General features: G+C 43.0%; 1 protein-coding gene across 1 annotated transcript in view; it reads left to right on the top strand.

Annotated features, from left to right (window-relative positions):
* The window catches only part of LOC145355279 (diphosphoinositol polyphosphate phosphohydrolase 2-like), an 81,103-nt gene extending 66,297 nt beyond the window's left edge, over positions 1 to 14,806 (top strand). The window contains exons 4-5 of the mRNA XM_080207174.1: positions 728 to 812; positions 13,029 to 14,806. Coding sequence (XP_080063300.1) covers positions 728 to 812; positions 13,029 to 13,219 — 276 coding nt within the window. The 3' untranslated portion in view covers positions 13,220 to 14,806. The remainder of the gene's footprint in view (positions 1 to 727; positions 813 to 13,028) is intronic.
* Positions 14,807 to 25,414: the final 10,608 nt, after the last annotated feature.

The following is a 25,414-nucleotide window of genomic DNA, read 5'->3' as shown; positions in this document are numbered from 1 at the left end:
GGGGATTTATCTACTCTGATTTGCCTCAAGATAGCAAGCACCTCATCCCCTTGAATCTGTATAGGTTCCATCTTATCTTCAAAGCTTCTAGATTTTTCTTCTACAATATTTTGTAGAGCCTCCTGATTTTGCAAGGAGTGGCAGCATGGTGTCGGTGGTTAGCACTGCTGCCCCTTAGCGCCAGAGACCTGGGTTTGATTCCCAGCTTAGGTGACTGTCTGTGAGGAGTCTGCACGTTCTCCCCCTCTGTGTGGGTTTCCTCCAGTTCGAAAGTCATGCTGGTTAGGTGCACTGGCCATGCTAAATTCTCCCTCAGTGTACCCAAGCAGGTGCCAGAGTGTGGCGACTAGGGGATTTTGCTCAGTAATTTCATTGCAGTGTTAATGTAAACATACTTGTGACTAATAAATAAACTGAGTCTCAGTGCTGCCTGCCACAAGTTTGTTCTTGTCTCCAGTTTATATCTGATTCTCTGTGATATGTTCTCGAGCTTTTTTTGTTGCTAACCAAAGAACATTGTTCTGGTCAAGCTCTGTTCTTGGGATGTATCCTCATTTGTGGAGTGTATACCTCTGATTCCCAATCAATGAAGGCAAATAAACACAACTCTCGTACAGTTTGCCAATTGTCACCACGCCTCCCCTCCCGTCCCCTCCATGTGTTTATAATATCGGCATTTGTAGATTCTCTTTACTGCTCTTGAACACATTTTTTTCCTTTTCAATAGAATAGAGATCGAAAACACAGAACCTACGTGTATGTTCTCGTAGTGACTGAAATTCTGGAAGATTGGGAGGATTCCGTAAACATTGGTAAGTTCAAAATATTTTCACTGCCTGATGCATATGTCTTCCCAGTTGATGATGTTATACCTCCAGTAAGGTTAGTGTAATATTAGTCAAAGAAAACTGCCCCAAGGCAGGCATTAGTGGATTGCATAACTAAGTACGTATCATTGTGATTTAGAGTAGGTAACACTTTAAACCTGGGTGTTAAGCCAAGACATTTAAGTGCTGTTTTTGCAAAAGTAAATGAAGAACCTTTTTTAGAATGAAAAAGTTAAATCATTATTGAATTAAAACTCAATCTGATCTCGGGTGTGGAGGAGGGAGGGAAGGAAAGAATAACGATGCCACCCAAATAGAAATTTCAGTACAGCTGCATGCAAGTGGAGGGGAGTGAGGTGCAGGCTCCTTCTGGAACTAGCAATGATATTGAATACTGCAGGCTAATTTGGATAAATGAAAACCCTATATTTATTCAGGCGTTTATACGCTTTAGAAACTTGTCCGTCCTCCTGACTCTACTTAACCCAGTCACTGTAACTATCATACTGTGTTTTTCCTCCCACTTTAGCTGAAAGCTGTACACTCTCAGGATAATGCTTCTCTCCTTGAGGAGAGCACCCTGACATTGCAAAACCGCAGGCAATTTAATCCAATTTGAATTAGGCTGTGTTAACGCAGTAACATTTCTCTGACAAACCTGTGTTTTACCCATAATTTGACACCTCCTGCTAATCGCTCAAATTTAAAATCTCAATCTGCCAACTGAATTATTTAATAAATGAACAAATTAATTATTTAAAATATACATTTTCATAATTCCCATTTGACTGTTTAAGAAAATTAAATGTTGTAGGATGAATAATATTGTTGTGAAATGTTTATATACACTGATTTTCTTATTACCCAATGCAGGAGCTGTGCTAGTCTGAGCCATATCTCAGAAATCCACACACTCAACACCTGCAGTTTCTTCTGTATCCCTAAGGATGTTGCTAGATTCTTCTGAATAGAGTCAGAGGTTTACAACATGGAAACAGGCCCTTTTGGCTCAACTTGTCCATGCTGCCCTTTTTTCAACCACTAAGCTGGTCCCAATTTGGTTCCTATCCCTCTATACCAATCTTACCATGTAACTGTCTAAATGCTTTTAAAATACAGAATTTACCCACTTCTACTACTCTCTGGCAGCTTGTTCTAGATACACACCTCTGAGTGACAAAATTGCCCTTCTGGACCCTTTTTGTATCTCTCCCCTCTTACCATAAACCTATGCCTCGAGTTTTAGACTCCTCTACCCTTGGGCAAATGTGTTGATTATCTAGCTCATCTCAAGGTCCTCATTATTTTGTAGACCCCTAAGCCGCCTTGTGCTTCAGGGGGAAAAAAGTCCCAGTCTATCTAGCTGCCCTAGCGAAAAGAATAAATGGCGTAGTCATAAGGACTTTTAAAAGTAGCAAGCTTGGGGGTGGGGGGAGGAGGAGAGTAAGACTATAGGAAGTATAATGGTTAATAGAGAGCAAAGCAGCAGGTTAGCATGTGGGAAGAAGATCCCAATTACATCAAAAATCAGGAAAAAAGTTGAAAAGAGAACTTGGGAGATGTTAATAGAGGTGTTAGAATTCAAAAAGAAGATACAAAAACTAGCATAAAAAGCACTTTATCTGAATGCTCTCAGCATTCAAAATAAGGTAAATGAGTTGATGGCACAAATCATTTGGTGACCATTGGGATTATGGGTTGCAAGATGGTCACGACTGGGAGTTAAATATCCAGGGGTCTCACTGGAGAGACGGACAGGAAGTTAAGGGAGGTGGTGTAGCTATGATATTTAAGAATGACATCACCTCACTACCGCTCTGATATAGGTTCTATGGGAGGAAAAAAGTTGAATCCATTTGTGTGGAAATTAGAAATAGTAAGGGGGGATAAAAGTCACTGATAGGCATTGTTTATAGGCCACCAAATAATACCAGTGGGGTCAGAAATAAACAAAGAAATAACTGATGCATGTAAAACTGATACAGCAATTATCACGAGGGATTTTAATCTACGTGTCAATTGGTCAAGGTAACCTTGAGGAGGAGTTCGTAGAATGTATCCACGATACTTCCTTGAACAGCATGTAATGGAACTTGCAAGGGAGCAAGCTACCCTAGATCTGATCCTGTGTAACAAGACAAGAATAACTAATGATCTTACAGTTAAGGATCTTCTCGGAAGAAGTGATCACAGTGTGGCTGAATTTAAAACACAGATGGAATGTGAGAAAGTAAAATCCAACACCGGTATCTTGTGCTTAAACAAAAGAGACCAAAAAGGGATGAGGGGAAGAATTGGTTAAGGTAGACGAGGAGCAAAGACTTTATGGTGGGACAATTGCGGAACAGTTTAGGATTTTCAAAGCCGTTTTTCACAGCCCTTGAAGTATATACCAGTGATAATCAGCCATGGATCTCTTTGGAAATAAAAGAAGGTATCAGATTGAAAGAAAATGCATTCAAAGTGGGAAGCTAGAGGATTGGGAAATCTTTTTAAAGGTCAACAGCCAGGAAAAGCTACAAAGGTAAGATGGATGTTGAGTAAACTGGCTCAGAGTATAAAAACAGGTAGCAAAAGTTTCTACAGATATAATGAGTGACTAAAGTAAACGTCCATCCCCCTAGAAGATAAGGGGGATGTAGTAACTAGAAATGAGGAAATGCTAAGGCATTGAACAGGCATTTTGTTTCGGTTTTTAATGGAAGACCCAAATAACATGCCAAAAATGGATGACGGGAAGGCTATGGCAGGTGAGGATCTAGAAACCATCACTATCTCAAAAGAGGTCGTCTTGGGCAAGCTACTGAGGCTAAAGTCGTTAGTGTATACTTAAACTGGACGGGCAACATGACAGCTCAGTGACTATCACTGTTTGCTGTGCAGTTACAGGGACCTGGGTCGGATCTCTGGCTTAGGTCAGTGTCTGTGGGAGTTTGCACGTTCTCCCCGTGCTTGTGTGGGTTTTCTCCAGGTGCTCCGGTTTCCTCCCACACCCCAAAAACGTGCTTTTAGGCTGATTGGTGTTAACAAATTGTCCCTAAATTGGATCTCCCTTAATCCGGTGCATATATAATTCTCTAAATTTGCACCCCTTTATTGTGGAGTCCACAAGACGTCGACAAAAGTCATAGGTAGAAGGAGGATTGGAATGAGGCACTCACTGAGTGTTAAAATGGGTGGCGTGGGCTTGTAGGGCCGAAGGGCCTGTTTCCTGTGCTGTTGTTCTCAGTTAAAGGCAGACAAGTTGCCTGGTCCTGATGGATTGCATCCCAGGGTACTAAAAGAGAGGGTGGGGGAAATAGCAAATGCACTAATAATTTACCAAAATTCGCTAGACTCTAGGGTGGTTCTGGCACATTGGAAAATAGCAAATGTGACGCTGCTGTTTTTTTTTAGAAAGGGGGTAGACAAAAGGTGGGTAACTATAAGCTGGTTAGCTTAACTTCTGTAGTAGGAAAAATGCTTGAATCTATCAAGGAAGAGATAGTGAGACATCAGGATATAAATTGTTCCATTTGGAAGACTCAGGTTCATGAAGTGCAGGCTATGTTTGACTAACTTGGTGGAATTCTTTGAAAACATTGTACAAGTGCACAATGGGGAGTCTGTGGATGTGGTGTATCTGGTTTTCTGGAAGGCATTTGACAAGGTGCCACCCCAAAGGCTGCTGCATAAGATAAAGTTGCATGGTGTTTATGGGTAATCTATTAGCATGGATAGAGGATTGGTTAACCAATCAGTGACTTGTGGTGTGCCTCGGGGATCAGTGGGACTGCAATTGTTTGATATACATAAATGATTTGGAGTTGGGAACCAAGTGTAGTGTGTCAAAGCTCGCAGATGAGTGGCAGTGCAAAGTGTGCAGAGGATGCTGAAAGCCTGCAAAGGGATATAGATGGTCTAAGTGAGTGAGGGTCTGGCAGATGGAATGTTGGTAAATGTATCCATTTTGATAGGAATAACAGCAAAATGAACTATTATTTAAATGGTAAAAAAATTGCAGCATGCTGCTGTGCAGAGGGACCTGGGTGTCCTTGTGCAGGAATCACCAAAGTTGGTTTGCAGGTGCAGCAGGTAATTAAGAAGGCAAATGGAATTTTGTCCCTCATTGCCAGAGGGATGGAGTTTAAAAACAGTGAGGTTATGTTGCAGCTGTGTAAAGTGCTGGTGAGGCCACACCTGGAGTATTGTGTACAGTTTTGGTCCCTCTTGAAAGAGGATGTACTGGCACTGGAAAGGGGGAAGAGGAGCTTCACTAGGTTGATTCTGGAGTTGAAAGGTTGGTTTGAGGAGAGACTGAATAGATTGGGGCTACATTCATTGGAATTCACAATGAGGGGAGATCTTATAGAAACAAGATTATGATGGGAATAGATAAGATCGAAGCAGGGAAGTTGTTTCCACTGGCAGATGAAACTAGAAGTAGAGGGTATGGCTTCAAAATAAGAGGGAGCAGATTTAGGACTGAGTTGAGGAGGAACTTCACCACCCAAAGGGTTGTGGATCTGTGGAATTCCCTGCCTAGTGAAGCAGTTGAAGCTACCTCATTGAATGTTTTTAAGGCAAGGACAGAAATTTTTGAACAGTAAAGGAATCAAGGGTTATGGTGAGCGGTTGGGTAAGTGGAGCTGAGATCACAAAGATCAGCATTGATATTGTTGGATGGCAGAGCAGGCTCGAGGGGCCAGTTGGCTCCTAATTATGTTCTTAGAACTCAAAACCAAGACTCAGTAGCATCCTAGTAAACCTTTTCTGCATAGTTTCTAGTTTAATATCCTTTCTATAATAAGGTGACCAGAACTGCATACAATATTCCAACTGTAGCCTTATCAGTGTCATGTACAAGTTCAAGATGTCGCAACTCCTGTATTTCATGTGCTGACTAATGAAACCAACCAAGTATGCTGAATGCTGCCTTCACCACTCTGTCCCTCATGACTCTGCTTTCAAGGAGCTATGAACCTGTATCACTCGATCTTTGTTCTATAACTCTCCCCAGTGACCTACTATTAAGTCCTGCCCTGATTCAATCTACCAAAATGCATCACCTCTCATTTATCTAAATTTAAACTCCATCTGCCATTCATCAGCCCAGTGGCCCAAATGATCAGGATCCTGTTGCAATCCTAGATAACCATCTTCACTGTCACTATGTCACTAATCTTGGTGTCATCTGCAAATTTACTAACCTAAATTCTCATCCAAATCATTAATTCAAATGACAAATAACAATGGACCCAGCACTGATCCCAGAGGCACACTGCTAGTCACAGCCCTCTAAAACCATCCTCTGTCTTCTGTCATCAAGCCAGTTTTATATCCAATTGGCTACCTCCCCTGGATCCCATGAGATTTAACCTCCTGCTACAACCTATCATGTGGCATCTTGTCTACATGGAGTTTAGCAAGGCCTTTGACAATGTTGACTGCACTGCCCTCTATCTAACTCTGCCTTAAAAATATTCAAAGACTCTGCTTTCACTGCCTTTTGAGGAAGACCATTCCAGAGATTACCCTGAGAGAATTTCTCATTATCTGTCTTAATGATCAACCGCTCTTTTTAAACAGTGACTTTTGGTTTTAGATAGAACGTAAGAAATAGGAGCAGGAGTCGGCCATCTAGCCCTCCGAGCCTGCCCCGCCATTCAATAAGATCATGGCTGATCTGAGGTGGCTCAGTTCCACTTTCCCGCTTTCTCCCCATAACCCTTAATTCCCTTGCCTACCAAAAACCTATCTACCCGTGTCTTAAATACATTTAGCGAGGTAGCCCCTGCCACTTCAACGGGCAGAGAATTCCAGAGACTCACCACCCTTTTGAGTGAAGAAGTCCCCCCCCACCCCCCCGTCCTGTTGTCCTTTGAGTGGGAAGAATCTCTCTACCTCTACCCTATCCATCCCCTTCATTATCTTCTACGTCTCTGTAAGATCCCCCCCATCCTTCTAAACTCGAGTACAGACCCAGTCTATTTAGTCTCTCTTCATAGTCCAACCCCCTCATCTCCAGTATCAGCCTAGTGAACCTCCTCTGCACTCCCTCCAAGGCCAAAATATCCTTGCGCAAGTGCGGCGACCAAAACTGCACACAGTACTCCAGCTGTGGCCTCATCAGTGCCCTGTACAGTTGCCAGATCCTCTGGCAAGAGGAAACATCCTGTTCACATCCATCCTATCAGTACCCCTCTGCTTAAATGGTTTCAATCAAGTTAACTTGCTACTCACTCCAGTGGATACAAACCTAACCTTTTCTCAAGCTCAGTAGCCCACCGACAAGTCATGATCTTTGCTTATAATTTGAGAATTCTAACTGTTGTTCGTCCGTAGTCATCGATGAGTCATTAACACCATTAGTCATTTTGAGGCTGGTTGCGGTGTGTCCGAAGATGACTGATCAGAATTCGGGCACGGAATGTCCTGGCACATCAGAACATAAGAAATAGGAGTAGGAGTGGGCCATCTAACCCTTCGAGCCTGCCCCACCATTCAGTAAGATCATGGCTGATCTGTTGTGGCTCAGTTCCACTTTCCCGCCCTCTCCCCATAACCCTTAATCCCCTCGCTTACCAAAAACCCATCAACCCGTGTCTTAAAAATATTTAGTGAGGCAGCTTCCACCACTTCAACGGGCAGAGAATTCCAGAGATTCACCACCCTTTGAGTGAAGAAGTTCCTCCTCAACTCCGTTCTAAACCGCACCCCCCTAGTCCTACTGTCCTTTCTGAGCGGGAAGAGCCTCTCCACCTCTATTCAATCCATCCCATTTATCATCTATGTCTCAATGAGATCTCCCCTCATTCTTCTAAACTCTAACGAGTACAAGCCTAGTTTATTCAGCCTCTCCTCATAGCTCAACCCCCTCAACTCCGGCATCAGCCTAGTAAACCTCCTCTGCACTCCCTCCAAGGCCAAAATATCCTTGCGTAAGTGCGGCGACCAAAACTGCACACAGTACTCCAGCTGCGGCCTCACCAGTGCCCTATACAACTGCAGCAAAACCTCCCTACTTTTATATTCAATCCCCCTCGCTATGAAGGCCAGCATCCCATTCGCCTTCCTGACCGCCTGCTGCACCTGCAGGCTGGGTTTTTGCGACTCATGCACAAGGACCCCGAGGTCCCTCTGCACCATCGCCTGCTGCAATTTTTCACCACGTAAGTAATAGTCCTTCCTACCAAAGTGGACCACCTCACACTTGCCAACATTAAATTCCATTTGCCAGTTCCTGGCCCATTCACCCAGCCTATCTAGATCCTTCTGCAGATTCTCCACACCCTCCACGCAATTTTCCACCAATCTTGGTGGAACCATATTGGACAGACTTGTGTAGACACTGTAGTTGTTGCGCTGGTGGCTCTGGACTTGCACAGCTCGCGCTTAAGTTGTGTTTCAGCAATACACCTTGCTTCGTGAGCTTGACAGCCTTTGTGGATGAGGCAGCTCCCGGTGGGGCGGTTTTGTGCCAGCGTTTCCCAGGTGGTTGTGTCAATGTCAAGCGACTTCAGGGAGGCCTTGAGTGTGTCTTTGAAACGTTTCTTCTGCTCTCCATGCGAGTGTTTTCCAGCAGAGAGTTCCCCAAAAAGGAGTTGCTTGGGTTTGCGCTCGTCTGACATACGGATGACATGACCTGCCCACCGGGTCTGCACTCTCATCAGCAGTGTGTGGACTGATGGTAAACTTGCTCTAGAGAGAACTTCAGTGTTGGTACTTTGTCTTCCATCTGATGCGTAATATTCTGCGAGACAAGTCATGTGGAAATGATTGAGCTGTCTTGCTTGCCTTCAATACACAGTCCACGTTTCACAGGCATACAGGAGGGTAGTGAGTACCACGGCGCTGTAGACCTTCAGTTTTGTTGCTGGGCTGATTCCTCGACGTTCCCATACAGTGGAGCGCAGTCTACTGAAAGCAGAACTTGCCTTTGCTATTCTGCAGTTAACTTCTGTATCAATAGTCACTGCTTGGGAGAGGGTGCTGCCAAGTGAACTGGTCCACTGCCTGTAGTTCCTGCCTTTTTGTGATTTATGGGCTCTGTGTACGGTGCATGACTTCGGTTTTAATGTTGATGGTGAGTCCAAAGTTGTGACAAGCCGTGGAGAATTTGTCCATGCTGACTTGCATCTCTGGCTCTGAGCGAGTATACCAGGTCCAGTCATCGGCAAAGAGGAAGTCTCTCAGGCTCCTTCACTTTGGTAATAGGTTGAAGAGCTTCCCATCCACTCTGTACTTCTGATTCCAGCAACACTGTCCTGGAAGGCATCATTCAGCATGGCAGTAAATGTCATGCTGAACAGTGTGGGTGCGAGCACAGAGCCCTGTTTGACACCATTGGTGACTGGGAATGCCTCAGAGGATTCTCCGCCATCCAGTACTCTGGCCATCATGGAACTGGCGTACCATCTGAATGAATCTTGGGGGGCAGCCGAACTTTGACACGATCCTCCACAGGCTTTGTTGGTTGACAGTATCGAAGGCTTTCGCCAAGTCAACAAAGATTGTGTAGAGCTTGCGATTCTGCTCCTGACACTTCTTCTGAAGCTGGCATGCAGCAAAAAATCGTGTCAATATTTCTGACTAGCTTTTAAAACAAACACTTTATTAGCCATTAAATTGAAGAAGCTTCTAGTGATGCTAAAACAAGAGAACGGAAAGTTGACATTTAATTTGCAGGGGAGGAGTCCTGGGGTTGGGTGAAGAATAGGCTGTGCTTCAGTTGAGCTGTGATCTGACCCCATTTAGAGCAGAGCTTTGGATGCCATGCTTCAAAGAGGCTGCATTGGCTGTGGAAAGATGCAGATTCAGGATCGAGACTGGACCTTGGGGTTAATTGAGGGCATTGTTGCCTGTAAAATATTTTGTATGGAGACTTGAACAAGTTTATTATATTTATCTCAGTGCCTTTATTTTGAGACAAAAGTGGTTCAAACTTGCTTTATTAAAACACTTACGGATGAAAGAAACTGTCACCTAAGCACAAGATTGTTATCTTTTCCAAATTGCCTGCAGCACAGTGGCACTGTGGTTAACACTGCTGCCTCACGGCACCAGGGACTCGGGTTCAATTCTGGCCTTGGGTCACTGTCTGTGTGGAGTTTGCATGGTCTCCCCATGTCTGCATGGATTTCCTGAGTGCTCCTGTTTCTTCCTAAAGTCCAAAGATGCACGGGTTAGGTTGATATAGGCTATGCTAAATTAACTCTAGTGCCAGGGGATTAATGGGTAAATATGAGAGGTTATGGGAATAGGGCCTGGGTGGGATTGTGGTTGGTGCAGACTCAAAGGGCCGAATGGCCACTCCTGTACTGTAAGGATTCTATGAAATAGATACTAGCCAACCTGATGAAATCAACTAGAGCTATTGGATTCAATTCGCTGAACTCTCAGCATGAAGGTGGATCTCGCATTGTCCCAGGTCACAGTAGGTTTGTTGGAGTCTTCGCTGGAGTTTATCTTGAATATGGCTGTTTTTATTTCTTTTTCCACCCCCCACCCCCTCCCAAACCTCATCAGTGAGGTTGGGCCAGGTCATCCTAGTTGTATGTATCTCTTTGTAGCATGGAGTCTGACTGAAGCTAGGAATGTACAATGTTGGAGCACCTCCTGATGGGTTTTGGCCCATAATTCTTCCATTGTAAGGTTTTAGCCTTTCCGTTCAATACATACAAGGTCTGTTCTGATTTTGGGTCATAATGACTTTCCTATTAAAGTGAAGTGAAAGTGTTCTGGTATGTGTCCCTGTTGGCTTTTGACCTGTGGTAACCTCAGAAGCAGATTTTAGCTGTATTAGTTTAAAATGTCCTGTTTTATCTTGGGCCTAATTTGTCCATTTGACCACAGGCTGAATAAACTTGGTTTGGATTCCTTGAAGAATAGATTTGAGATTGATCTGATTCAGGTGTTAGGATTTGGTAAGATAGTTAGAGGGAAGCTATCATTCAGCAAAGTAGAATGAAGACATAATCTTGGAACAAGGCTATTCAGGGTTGTTGTGAAGCACTTTGTGCACAAGAAAGCAAAAATTTGGAATGTTCCTCCAAAAGACTGGACACATGACCTTGTTTTCAGTGGGGTTTGGCAAATTAGAGCAGCACAGTGGTTAGCACTGCTGTCTTGGGTTTGATTTCTGGCCTTGGCTGGCTGTGTGGAGTTTGCACGTGCTACATGTGTCTGTGTGGGTTTTCTCTGTGCTCTGGTACCCACCCCCAAGATTAATGAGGTAAATGTGTGGGATCACAGAGATCAGATCTAAGTGGGATGCTCTGTCAGGTTCGGTGCAGACCTGATGGGTTGAATGCTGCTTCTGCACTGTAGGAATTCTAGGGGTGAAATGTGATCCTCAAGCCAGTTAATATTTCCAGAAGCCCATGTAATGAAAATTATTCAGTCACTGTTGACAAGAGCTCCAAGTGATGCACTCTTTCTGAAGACTGACCTACTTTGCAACAAGTATGTTGACACTTGCTACTTGATGGATTACCAGCTGTGAATTGTGTTGTGACAGTGTACGAAGCTTGGTAGATGTGTGGTGAGTTCTCTTGTGGAAGCAATGTTTGGTGAATAAATATTTAAAAGATCTGTTTGGATTCTTAACATTCAACTCCTGCTGGAATGATGTTCTCTATGACAGGGAAATCCAGAATCAGGGATCACAGTCTGAGGATGAGGGATAAACCAGGACTCAGATGAGGAGAAATTTCTTCAGTGGTGGGCCTATGGAATTCTTTACCACAGAAAGCAGTTGAGGCCAAAACGTTGTTTCCAAGGAGTTGGACATAACTCTTGCGACTGATGGGAACAAGTTATTGAATTGGATGATCGGCCATGTTAATGAATGGCAGAGCAGACTCAAGGGGCTAGATAGTCCTCTTTTTCTCCCCCTAGATTTTTGTTTCGTCGTGCCTATGGCAGCTCTCCAGTGGAATTATCCAATAAATTACACTTTCCTCTTGTATCTTGCCCATATCTCCAAGTATTTATCTAGTTTTCTGTTTGAAAGATACTCAATGAATTTGCCTCCATTAGCCTTTTGGGCAGTGCATTCCAGATCAAAGCTCACTTTTTTTATAAAAAATGCCACCCTTGGTTCTTTTGCAATCATCCTTTGTTATTAACCCCTCTGTCATCCTGTTCTGCCTCTTCACAAAACTAAGGACCTCTTGCACTTTCTCAATTTGTCCTGCCATTTTCAAAGATCTTTGTGCATATACCTGCAGACCTTTGCCCCTGTGCCCCACCCCCTTTATAATCTAAATAGTTTAATCTTATTGTCTTTCCTCATTCTGCACTTGTTAATTTCATCTGCTGTGGCTGTTAATTTTGCAATTCAGTGCATTGATATCATACTGTTTGTTTTTTCAGCTATAAGCTGAATCTCAAAATTGTTGCAGCACAGGAGGAGGCCATTTGGGCCATTGTGTCTGTACTGGCTCCCCAGATGAGCATCATGACTTAGTGCCATTCCCATGTCTTTTTCCCTGTACTCCTGTGTTTCCATTGAAGAAATCTAATGACACCTTGATGGATCAATTGAACCTGCTGCCTCCACACTTCCAGCAGTGTATTCTCAATACAAACCACTCTGATTTTTTTAAATCCTTTTCAACACTTTTTTGATTTGATTTTATTATTGTCACTTGTATTGGGATACAGCTAATTTTGTATCCACATTGCCACTGTCTTTCTTTTCTTCCATAAGCTGTAACTTTTTTCCTGTTTGTGACATTATATTGAATAGTATTTGAAGTCCATGTACTCCACATCAACAGCATTACCCTCCTCAACTCCTTTGTTACCACTTCAAAACTCTTAAGATAGTTAAATACCACTTCCCCTTTAGAAATCCATACTGGCTGTTCCTACTTATGCTCTGTATACCCAAGTTCAGGAAATTATTAAATGCCAAAGAACATGGCCCTAATGTCAAGCCCTTGGGAACACCACGTTTTAAATTTGACTCCCCTGACCCGTGAGATGATGAGCTAGTCCCCTGTTTCTGTCTCTGCTTTCCCCAAATGTGAGCTCTTCAACCTGCATTCCCTCTGAATATTTCCCTCCAGTCTGAAAGAGAGCCATTAGCCTTCTGTGCTCTCACCCTTCAGTTTGTATCTGTTTAATCACTGTGGGCATTCATTCTGTTTTCTGAAAGTTCCCTGATCGATATCATTTGCAAAAGTCTGTTTATTTGTTTGAATTTTGCTTTCACAGGAAGGAAAAGGCAGTGGTTTAAAGTTGAAGATGCAATTGGAGTTCTGCAGTGTCACAAACCGGTACACGCTGAGTACTTGCGAAAGCTGAAACTGGGCAACCCAAACACGAATGGAAACTCTCTGGTCTCCACGGCTACTGTGTATGTGACCTCTTCCCAAACATCAGGGATGTCATCTGAGCTGAGATGAAATGGACATTCACATATGGCCTTTCTGCTCATGTGCAGTCAATTAGGAAATTGCATTCTGCTTTGGAAAGCAGAATGGTCTAGGTTAGACTGTATATGTATAAATACTTCGCATGAATACTTGCAGTGTTGATATGAAACTTTTTATGATGTAAAATAGTGTTGAAAACCAAAGCCATACACTGATTTATGTTAGCATTATTTTGTTAGACATGCCTTGCAGGCCACTAACTTGTTTTAAGATTGCATTATATAGAAGGGTATATTTAATCCTGTTTCAATTTTACCATGCATAGCATGCCACAGATGTGAAAATGACTTTCTATATTGGTGTTTTACAATGATGATGTGGCATCTGGTGAATGTTTTCCACATCAAAATTAAATTCTGAGAAATTCTCAAACTATTGGAAAGTCTGATCAACGTGATTTGAAAATATAAATTTGAGAAATGAATTGCCCCCTTTTTTTGAATTATTTGGGTAACCGATTAGAAGCTTTTTTCAAAATTGATCATTTTGTGTGCTAATTAAATATGCATATTCCTGATTCAGATTTCTGTAGCAAATGTCTTTCATCACAGTTTTCCTATTGTTAAACACAATATTCCCTTCCCTACCCTACCCACCACAATGTTAAATAACACAATATTCTTAGTTCTGTTTCTAATGAAAACAGTAACTTCCTGTACTAAATTTATTGCTTTTCCACGTCTTGCACCATTTTGTGTAATTTTGTTCCTTTCTGATTTGCCCTTTTTTCACTTGTGCTCGCTTTCAATCTCAAATATGTTTTCCCCACCTTAGTCATGTTGCTCTCTGTGGTTGGAAAATGCCTCTTATTCTGCAGTTCAAGTGCACCTGGAGTTTGCAAATATTCCAGGTTTCTAATCAATCAACTGCTATCCTGTAGTCTGGAGATTCCATTCTGGAAGCTGAATGATATCTATATTACTGTCTGTGCCAAATTCAATCATTTTCCTCAAATTTTGATATTTGAAGTTGCTAAAAATCAATTCACTTTCATGCATCAGTTGCCTGGACCTGTGTTGTTTCTGTTTCTATACGTTTGTATCTTGCTGATGGGAAGAGGTGATGTTCTGTTTTTAAATGAAGTAGTGCTTGAGTCTTTAATCTGTGTCTGCTCCTTGGATGAAAGTCATGGTGTGGATATGCCAGCGTTGGACTGGGGTAAACACAGTAAGAAGTCTGACAACACCAGGTTTAAGTCCAACCGATTTTATTTGATAGTAAACTCACTAGCTTTCGAGGTTTCCCTCTTCATCAGGTGAATGGAGAGTTCTGGCCTCAGACAGAGCATATAAAGCACAGACAGTTTACAGATTACTAATTAGAATGCGAATCTTTACACCTAACCTGCTGTTCAAGTCCTAAAGTGGCCAACAATGTGAGTGGAAGGAGCACTGAGCACAGGTTAGAGATGTGTATTGTCTCCAGACAGTACAGTAAGTGAGGTTTTGCAAACCCAGGCAAGTCATAGGGGTTACAGATAGTGCGACATGAACCCAAGATCCCTGTTGAGACTGTCCTCGTGTGCGGAACTTGCCTATCAGTCTCTGCTCAGCAACTCTGCACCACCTAAGGCCACCTTAGAGAATGCTTACCCGAAGGTCAGAGGCTGAATGCCCGTGACCACTGAAGTGTTTGCCAACAGGAAGGGAACAGTCTTGCCTGGTGATTGTCGAGTGATGTTCATTCATCCGTTGGCGTAGCGTCTGCATGGTCTCCCCAATGTACCATGCTTCGGGACACCCTCTCTTGCAACGTATCAGGTAGACAACGTTGGCCAAGTTGCAAGAGTATTTACTGTGTACCTGGTGGATGGTATTCTCACGTGTGATGATGGTATCCATGTCAATGATCCAGCATGTCTTAGAGGTTGCTGTGGCTGTGGGGTGTTGTAGTCACCGTTCTCCTGAAGGCTGGGTAGCTTGCTGCGAACAATGGTCTGTTTGAGGTTGCGTGGTTGTCTGGAGGCAAGAAGTGGGGTGTGGGGATGGGGATGGTTAGGTGTAAAACCTCAAGCTTGTGAGTTTACTATCAAATAAATCGGTTGGACTTAAACCTGGCGTTGTCAGACTTTTTACCTTGGATGAAAATTAGACAGTTCAGGAGTGTTTTGATTTAAAGTTGCAATTGCAAAGATTGCTTTGACTTTTTTAACTTTGTGGGCAAGAATTGGATGGCGGGATGAGTTTCTGTTATGGGTTTTTCAGAATCCTGCCCTGACTAATCAGCTTCTTGCTCTTTTGGTGATATGAATTTCAAGAGTGGACTGTCTCTACTAGCTCCAGGAAAAGCAAAAGGCCACAATAATACCAAACTCTCTCAGCAATATCTTGCTACCCATAGCCTGTTGTACTTCACCCTGATGTATAAGGATTTGGGGACCTCCATGTAATTGGAACAGCTAACATGAATGGAAGTGTTCCATTTTCGATTTGTTTGAGTTGCTTGGTGCCCCCTCACCCTATGTTGTTCAACAAGGAGTTTGTTAAATGTGTGGTTAAATTGCAATATTGAGTTTGAAAGCAACAGCCTAAAGACACTTGCAAAGGAACCTGCCTTGTGCAGTCAGTCTGCTGTGTTTAAGAATTCAATATTTCATTTAATTAGTGCTCTTACTATCTATCGGTTTCTAACTCCATTTATAAAGACTTGTCACCTTCCTTAAAGCTTCCTGTACAATCCTAAAGACACCATTCGAGAGAGTCTACTGTATTTGATTTTAAAAAAATCATTTTCTTAATGAGACTAATAGTCTTGAATAAAACTGAATTTTGAACAAAATGTGTTCTTTCACTTGTTTTGATTTAATGATTTGTTCTTTTATTCCAATATGGGCAGCAGATGCATTGGAACCCAACTGCCTGCAAGTTTCGCTGCTGAGGAAGGAGTTGCAATGTTGGTGTGCGTATACTGCACAGACCGCAACATCTCCTCCTCCACCACCTCAAGAGCATTGGGGATGGGCAGCAATTGCTGGCCTTGCCAATGGTATCCACATCCCATAAATGAAAATTTTAAAAATCCCTTGGTCATGAAGGGTGAAATGTTTGGTTAGTTTAAACATTAAAGAAAGAAAAGCAATTCCTGCACAGAGCTGGAGTAGATAGAATTAGTACAGTTGTTTTAAATTTATCCATTTGTCATCACATCCAGCAAAACTTGCTCTTCCCTTTTGGAAGGACACTGAGCCAATGAACTGGCATTTTGATTATGGTGCAGAAGGAGGCCATTTGGCCCATTGAATTTGCACTGACCATAATCCCCCCCCCCCCCCCCCCCCCCCCCCGACATGAGGATCAGCATTGCCAATCAACTGAACCCACAGACACGGGGAGAACATGCAAACTCAACACACTTACCCGAGGCTGCAATTGAACTCGGGTCCCTGACGCTGAGAGGCAGCATTGCTAACCACTGCCACCCCAAACCTACGTCCATTTATACAGCATCCAGAGGAAACCCAAGCTGGGAATCAAACCTGGGTCCCTGGTACTGAAGCAGCAGTGCTAACCAGTGTGCCACCTTGCCACCCTCCCTGAAAGGTTTGCCTTTTTGAAGTGGTTCCCCATTTTATATTGAAAATAACAGTGATTTGGAAAACACAAAAATAAACTCTTGTCCTGAATAGATCATCCCTCAGTACTGTATGGCTGTATCTCTGCTAAAACTGTTCCATACTTAGTGGCTATTCTCGGTACAGCTTATCTTTCCTCCACTCTTATGCAGTGTGATGTGATACTTTAAAAAGCAGTTAAAATGCCCTGTCAATACCAGCCGTCTGCTAATTTAAAGATTCTCTGAAAAAGATTCCTCTTGAGAGGAACTTTAGCTAATGGGGAAACAAGTTGCTACTTTGAATATCGTTGGTGTGTTGTGTTTTGCTTTTTAAATCACAAACCCTTTGCAGTCAGTGAAGTAATTTAATGTTGTCACTGTTCTAATGTAGAAAAAAGGGGGAACCATTTTGTGCAGAGCAAACTCTTAAAGCAATGTGCTGACCAGATAATTTATCGGTCAGGGTAGATATTAGTTTGGAGAGCTTTGTTGCCTTCTTCAAAATACTGCGTTGGGATCTTTAAGTTGCTTATCGGAGAGGGCCCTGTGTCTTGCATGACAGTCTAGATAACATATTCCAAGTTTCTTAAGCCCACAGAGATTAACGTGCCTTGGGCTTTGAAAGGCAAGAACACATGCTTTCCTTGTTGAAATTATCAGAGATTGCAATCTGATAGAATTGTGCGTCAACTGGGATGTATGAATGAATATTCGCTTGTCTTTTCTGTAGTTTAATGTGGGATAATGATTCTAGTACTAGATTTTGGGAATTTGTTACTTTTTTGTGGTAAATGGAAAACTTTCAATAAAAACATTCTTTTTACTTAAAAAGCAAAGGACCCATGCTGGCACAGCAGTTAGCATCAGGGACCTGGATTCAATTCTTAGCTTGGGTCACGCCCTGTACAGACTCTGCACATTCTCCCTGTGTTTATGTGGGTTTCCTGCAGGTGCTCTGTTTTCCTCCCATAGCCTGAAAAAATGTATTGGTTAAATGCATGGCCATGCTAAATTCTCCCTCAGTGTACCTGAACAGGTGCCGAAGTGTGTAACTTCATTGCTGTGTTAATATAAGCCTACTTGTGATGCTAATAAAACTTAAAACAATGTGTAGATTAGGGGAATTAGCCATGGTGAATGTAGGTGTTATGGGGTACTCCACTGGAACTTCCAGTCAAGGAACCCCCATTGATTATTACCATTTGCTTCTATTTTGAATTTAACTTGCCTGTAATCCCAATCCCTCCCCCCCTCCCTAAATAGTGCAGTTAGTTTACCACCCTTCAATCCATAGGAACTGTTTTGAAGTTGTAGAATTTTGGAATATGATTTGATTTATTGTCACATGGATTAGCATGCACTGAAAAATATTGTTTCTTGCGCATATACAGACAAAACATCTTCATAGAGAAGGGAATGAGAGTGTGCAGAAAGTAGTGTTACAGTTAACTTAATGCAAGGTAAGTGTATTCAAAAGCCTGAGAAGAAGCTGTTCTTCAATCTTGGTATGTGACCTCAGACTTTTGTATCTTTTTCCCAAAGGAAGAAGGTGGAAGAGAGAATGTCCAGGAGACCTTAATTATACTGGCTGCTTTGTTGAGGCAGTGGGAAGTGTACACAGCCAATGGATGGGAGACTGGTTTGTGTGATGGATTGGGCTACACTGACGTCCTTCTGTAATTTCTCGTGGTCTTGGCCAGAGCAGGAACCACAACAAGCTGTGATTCAACCAGAAAGAAAGCTTTCTATGGTGCATCTGTAGAAGTTGAGTTGTAGCTGACATGCCAAATTTCCTTAGTCCTCTGAGAAAATAGAGACTTGGATCCTGTGGCCTTTTACCTTGACTTAAGTTGTCCTGTGGTTGGTCATAAGTTGCTCAGCTCTGCACTTCATGACCTGGGAGAAACAGGGTCCACTCTGCGAATGAGTTGGATATGCTAATAACTGACCTCATGATTCAGCTGTGCCTGCTCAGCCATGAAGCAGATGCTGGGCTAAACTTCCACACAGCTGCCCCTTACTAGTGATTATGCCATTAAATCGTGTACAGCCAAAAAGCAGTATAGTGGAGGCCAGCAATTGACCCTTTGCTGTTTCTTGTGAGGAGTTGGTGGTGGAGCTGCAATTGCTGGAGATGTTTCTGCTGCTGTGCCTGTCTTTTTTTTCTCTCCTGGGAAGGGACTTGTACTCGGACAGGAGGAGGCTGACACTGTCCTTCATTTATCTCTGCTGGAAGAATTCATTCCCTTTTGACAGCCTGCAACAGTGAGAGGAAGCCAGGACTGAGCCTGTTTTCGAATGCCTGGAGAGGGAGGAGCCAGAGGACTGCAAGGACACATTTACAATTAAAACTGCTTAAAACAACATGTCATTTTGTTAATGGTTTTGCAGTGGTTTCATAAGCACCAAGTATATAATGGATGTCTCTGGGCCAAGAGTGTGAATATTCTCCCTCCAATCTCCTGGTAGTACATTTGTGGAACTATCCTAATCCTTGTCAAACCACTTGAACTCAATCCATAATGATTATCACAGTCACTAAGGTGTTGTCTGTCATACTTGGTAAATCAATTGCAACTGGTAGTCTCCCATCATGAGCTAAAAGCCCTTAGTCCCTTTGTAAGTTCGGTGTTTTCCTACACCATTTCCTGGGCGTGGGTGTATTGTATTTGAGAATGATATAAAATTTGAGCCTTGACTGACTCCCACATCCAGCACAGTGACAAATATTTCAAATTTGTATCTGGATTCCAGCATTTTGTTGATGCGACGTAAGCAAGACATCCCCTCGTGCCTTTTAACGTAAGGGAAAATGGCATTGCTAATTTGACATGTCAGTAATATAAGGGAACACTAGGGAAGAAGCACTCCATGTAATTTGCCAATTCCTTTAACCACAAATGCAATGAAATTTATTGAAGCTTCTGAGAAGGGCAGCACAGTGGTTAGCACTACTGCCTCATAACACCAGGAATCCAGATTCAATTCCAGCCTTGGGCCATTCAGTGTGGAGTCTGCATGTTCTCCCTGTGTCTGCATGGGTTTCCTCCCACAGTCCAAAGATTGGTCATGCTAAATTGAGCCTAGTGTTGGGGATTATGGGAATTGGGCCAGGGTGGGATTGTAGTCAGTGCAGACTTGATGGACTGAATGGCCTTTTAGCAATTCTATAAAAGTAGGCATTATCTTTATTTGATTTGGTCAGTGCAGCTTGGAGGGCCAAAGGGCCTGTTTCTGTGCTGTGATCTTCTTCTTTAATTTATTATTTTCATGTATTAGCATAGTGAAAAGTATTGTTTCTTGCATGCTATACAGCCAAAACATACCATTCATAGAAGGAAATGAGAGAGTGCAGAATGTAGTGTTACAGTCATAGCTAGGGTGTAGAGAAAGATCAACTCAGTGCAAGGGAAATCCGTTCAAAAGTCTGATGGCAGCAGGGAAGAAGCTGTTCTTGATTTGGTTGGTATGTGATCTCACATGTATTTTTTTTCTGACGGAAGAAGGTGGAAGAGAGAATGGCTGGGGTCCTTAATTATGCTGGCTGCTTTCCTGAAGCAATGGAAATGTACAGTCAGTGGATGGGAGGCTAGTTTGTGTGATGGATGGGGCTACATTTACAACCTTTTATAGTTCCTTGTGGTCTTGGGCACAGCAGGAGCCCATACCAAACTGATACAACCAGAAAGAATGCTTTCTATGGTGCATCTGTAAAAGTTGGTGAGAGTTGTAGCTGACATGCCAAATTTCCTTAGTCTCCTGAGAAAGTTATTTAGTGAGTTTTTTTTTAGCTATAGTGTCAGCATGGAAGGACCAGAACAGGGTGTTGGTGATCATGGATACCTAAAAACTTGAAGCTGTTGACCATTTTTTACTTTGCCCCCATTGATGTGGACAGGGGCACGTTCTCCTTCACGCTTCCAGAAGTCAATGACAATCTTTTTTTATTTTGTTGACATTGAGGGAGAGATTATTGTTGTCATGCCAGTTCACCAAATTCTCTATCTCATCATTGTTTGAGATCCAACCCACTACAGTGGAGTCATCAGTAAACTTGAAAATTGAGGGGAATTTGGCCACATACTCATAGTGTATAAGGAGTATGGTAGGAAGCTAAGAACACAGCTTTGTGGGGCACTGGTGCGAAGGATGATTGTGGAGGAGGTGTTGCCTATCCTTATTGACTGGCCTGATAGTTAGGAAGTTCAGGATCCAGTCACAGAGAGCAAGCAAGGTGCAGGCTAAGGAGTTTGGAGATGAATTTTGTAGGAATAAGTGTTGAAAGCTGAGCTGTAGTCAATAAATAGGAGTCTGACATGGGTGACTTTGTTATCTCGATGTTCCAGGGTTGAGTGCAGGGTCAGGGAGATGGCATCTGCTGTGGACCTTTTGTAGCAGTAAGCAAACTAATGGATCCAGGTAGTCTGGAAGGCTGGAATTGATTTGTGCCATGACCAGCCTTTCAAAGCATTTCATAATGATGGATGTTAGAGCCACCGGATGATAGTCATTCAGACATGCTGCTCGCCTTTTCTTTGGTACTGGGATGATGGTCATCTTCAGGAAACGGATGGGGACCTCAGACTGTTGTAAAGAGAGGTTGAAGATGTGCGTGTAAACCAGCTGATCCGCACAGGATCTAAATGCTTGTCCAAGTCTTTGGGTTTTTGTGGGTTGACATTCGAGAAGGCTGCTCTGACATCTGCAATGCTGACCTCAGATATATGTTCATCCAGGGCTTTCAAGGGTGGAGGGTATACTCTTGCTGACCTCTTGCTCAAAATGGGCATAGAATGCATTGAGCTCATTAGCGAGGGATGCATCTGAGCCAGCTCTTTTATATGCCTTCATCTTGTATGCTATTATGTCTTGTAGACTTTGCTAAGTTGGTGGGGTAAGCCTGGGACTCTAGCTTAGTTGGTACCTTTTGGCATCTTTGATGGATCTCCTTAGATTGTATCTTGGCTTTCTTACATAGGTCAAGGTCACCTGACTTGAATGCCTCAGACTTGCACTTCAGCAAGCAGTAGATATCCCTGTTCAGCCATGGTTTCCAGTAGGGGAAACATTTGCTTCTTTGGCACAGCAGTCTTCTACATGCTAATGAAGTCAATTTCTGTAGCGGTGTACTCGTTCAAGGTGGTTGGAGTTTTTAAATACTGACCAGTCCGCTGGCTCCAAGAGTCCTGTAAGAGATCATCCCATTCCTCAGACCAATATTTCCTAAGTTCTGTCAACTTCCCCAAACCATACAAGGTTTGGAGATATTCATTGGCAATCATGTCTGTTGGCTGGTAGATGTGGCCTTCATTTTAGGATTATCTACAAGGCATAGGTCAGGAGTGTGATGCATTACTCCCCACTTGCTTGGATGGCTGCAGCTCCAACAGCACTCAAGCAGCTTGCCATCACCCAAGACAAAGCAGCCTGCTTGATTGGCACCATATCTACAAATATTCAATCTCTGTCGCTAATGCTCAAATGATTTTATGAGGAGAAAGTATTTAGTGTAAGGATGGATTCACAAAGAAGCAGTGTTGAAAGAGGAATATAGGTGGAAAGAGATACAAAGTAGTTAAAAATGACATCTGCGATTACTCTAAAGTAGAAAGGTTTTGTGAGATGGCAATCAATAAATTGGTTACAAATATGTGTAGCAGAATTCACATGGAGGATGAGATTAGAGGTAGGACCATAGTGAACTCACTCAGAGGGCAATAATGAGTTAAGGTGGAGTTGAAATTGCTGCTGATGTGATGTCATTCAGAGCAGAGGCTGATAGAGGAAAACAGTGAAGATCTCAATGGGAAATGTGGCATGGTCTTTGAGTGAGCAGTGAAAAAAAAAGGATGGAACAAAATGAGACTCAAAGGAGGAAAACATACCAGAGTAGCAGGATAGTCGAGATGTGATTTGTAGTAAGAACCCAGTACTTTGGCAGGGTAAGTGATTGTGATAAAGTCAGGCATGGAGGCTTGGAAAAAGCTGCAAGTTTCTATCATGCTGTTGATGCAATCATCCAGAACATGCTTGTTAATGGCAATGGTCTCTACCACCCCCCCCCCCCCCCCCCCCCCCACACCCTGTCTCATAAGAGTAAATCTCATGGAGGGAGATGCAGTGATATCTGATCCATCAGCAGAGCCTACTGGATAGCAAAGGTTGGCAAGTGGGAACAGGCAGTTATTATTCACCAGGAGGCCCTTTAGAGTTTGCAGAGACACATGGGAAGCTGTAGGTCTATTAAGAGTTAAGTCTGGAACGCTTAGAGTAGAAGGTCAGAGTGTGCTACAGGGTTAGGGTAGGCAGAATATGCGAGAGAGGGAGAAATTTAAAAAGGAAACACGAGAACAGGAGAGCTTATATCCAGAGCAGCAGCCAAAACATGAAAGGACACAGGGAAGTTCAAGTTACACAGGAAGGTCATGATATTTATGCCCTAGTAATACAAGTGAGAGGAGACACTAGGAGGGAGTCTAAAGGAAAAGCTTCTGTATTGGAATAAAAGTTGATACAAATAGCAGGGAATTAATTTGGAGCATTGATGAACTGGGCTCAAACATGTATGCAGTAGCAAGGTGATTCCAGTTATTTGAAAATGACACATTGTCTTTCTAATCCATGATTACTTCTGCATACCACCTGGTTCCTCATCCCCATGGAAATATCTCAAAACAATGTGATGCGGATCAGTGTCAGGATAAGACAGGCTAAGCAGGGAGCTGGGGAGAAACTTTTTCCACCCAGAGTGGACGGAATCTGGAACCCTACACCTTAAAGTTGGTAGAGCCAAAAACTCTCAACGTTTAGTAAGTATTTAGATATTCATAACCCTCAGGACTATGGGCCAAGCACTGACTAATAGGATTAGTATAGTCAGATGTCTTTTTCACCGACATGGACAAAATGGCTGCTGTGAACATCTTTGAATCTGTCCTCAAGATCGAGATACTGGGGAAATGGATTTGGATAGGTGGCAGAATAAACCAGAAATTTGGAAGTCAAATATGAATAATGATTTAATGCTCCCTAAAGGAAAATTACAGACATAATTGAGGGGCAGAAGTGATCGTGGGGTAGAAAAAGTGGTACAGTGGATGAATGTCAGTGTAAGATTGAGGAAAAGCATAGGAAAGTGAATTTCTGACTAGGAACCACTCCAGCAAAAGAGCATACAAGCAACTTCAAAACATGCAGTTGTGCTTAGAGACATGTAAGCAATACAGGGTGATTCCACAGCTATTTGAAAGTGAGACACATGGTTTGTGATATTTCAATTCTTTGAGCTGGGGAAATCTACAGAGATTTGTTTCTACTCCCCACTCTTATCCCCATAGCCCTGTAAATATTTCCTCCTCTATGTATCCAACTCCCTTCTGAAAGCCACTCCTGAATCTGTTTCTACCAATCTTTCAATAGTGCATTCCAGATGATAACTGGCTACATAAAAATATTTTTCAGTGCCTTGTTATTTTGCTAGTATATCAAAAGACAGCACTCCTTCAATACTGCAGTCAAGTATTAACTTAAGAAGAGAACATAAGAAATAGGAGTAGGCCATCTCGCCCCTCGAGCCTGCCCCGCCATTCAATAAGATCATGGCTGATCTGTCGTGGCTCAGTTCCACATTCCCACCCTCTCCCCATAACCCTTAATCCCCTTGCCTATCAAAAACCTATCAACGTGTGTCTTGAAAATATTGAGCGAGGCACACTCCACCATTTCAACAGGCAGAGAATTTCAGAGATTCACCACCCTTTGAGTGAAGAAATTCCTTCTCAACTCTGTTCTAAACCACCCCCCCCCCTTTATCTTGAGGCTATACCCCCTAGTCCTACTGTCCTTTCTGAGCGGGAAGAGCCTCTCCACCTCTATCCTATCCATCCCATTCAACATCTTATACGTCTCAATGAGATCTCCCCTCATTCTTCTAAACTCTAACAAGTACAAGCCTAGTTTATTCAGCCTCTCCTCATAGCTCAACCCCCTCAACTCCAGAATCAGCCTAGTAAACCTCCTCTGCACTCCCTCCACGGCCAAAATATCTTTGCGTAAGTGCGGCGACCAAAACTGCACACAGTACTCCAGCTGCGGCCTCACTAGTGCCCTATACAGCTGCAGCAAGACCTCCCTACTTTTATATTCAATCCCCCCTCGCTATGAAGGCCAGCATCCCATTTGCCTTCCTGACCACCTGCAGGCTGGGTTTTTGTGACTCATGCACAAGGACCCTGAGGTCCCTCTGCACCATTGCATGCTGCAGTTTTTCACCACGTAAGTAATAGTCCTTCCTACCATTATTCCTACCAAAGTGGACAACCTCACATTTGCCAACATTAAATTCCATTTGCCAGTTCCTGGCCCATTTGCCCAGCCTATCTAGATCCTTCTGCAGACTCTCCACACCCTCCGTGCAATTTGCTATTCCACTAATCTTGATGTCATCAGCAAATTTCGACACCATACACGCAGTTCATCTATATAAATGGTAAATAGCTGAGGCCCCAGCACCGACCCCTGGGGCACTCCACTAGTCACCAACCACCAATCCGAATAGCACCCATTGACCCCCACTCTCTGCCTCCTATTTGACAGCCAATCCTCTATCCACAC

The sequence above is a fragment of the Carcharhinus amblyrhynchos genome, chromosome 19 (genome assembly GCF_965287045.1).
Source record: "Carcharhinus amblyrhynchos chromosome 19, sCarAmb.v2.hapA, whole genome shotgun sequence".
Classification (NCBI taxonomy): Eukaryota; Metazoa; Chordata; class Chondrichthyes; order Carcharhiniformes; family Carcharhinidae; genus Carcharhinus; species Carcharhinus amblyrhynchos.
The sequence above is the reverse complement of the archived record's forward strand: the minus strand, read 5'-3'. Positions and strand labels throughout refer to the sequence as shown.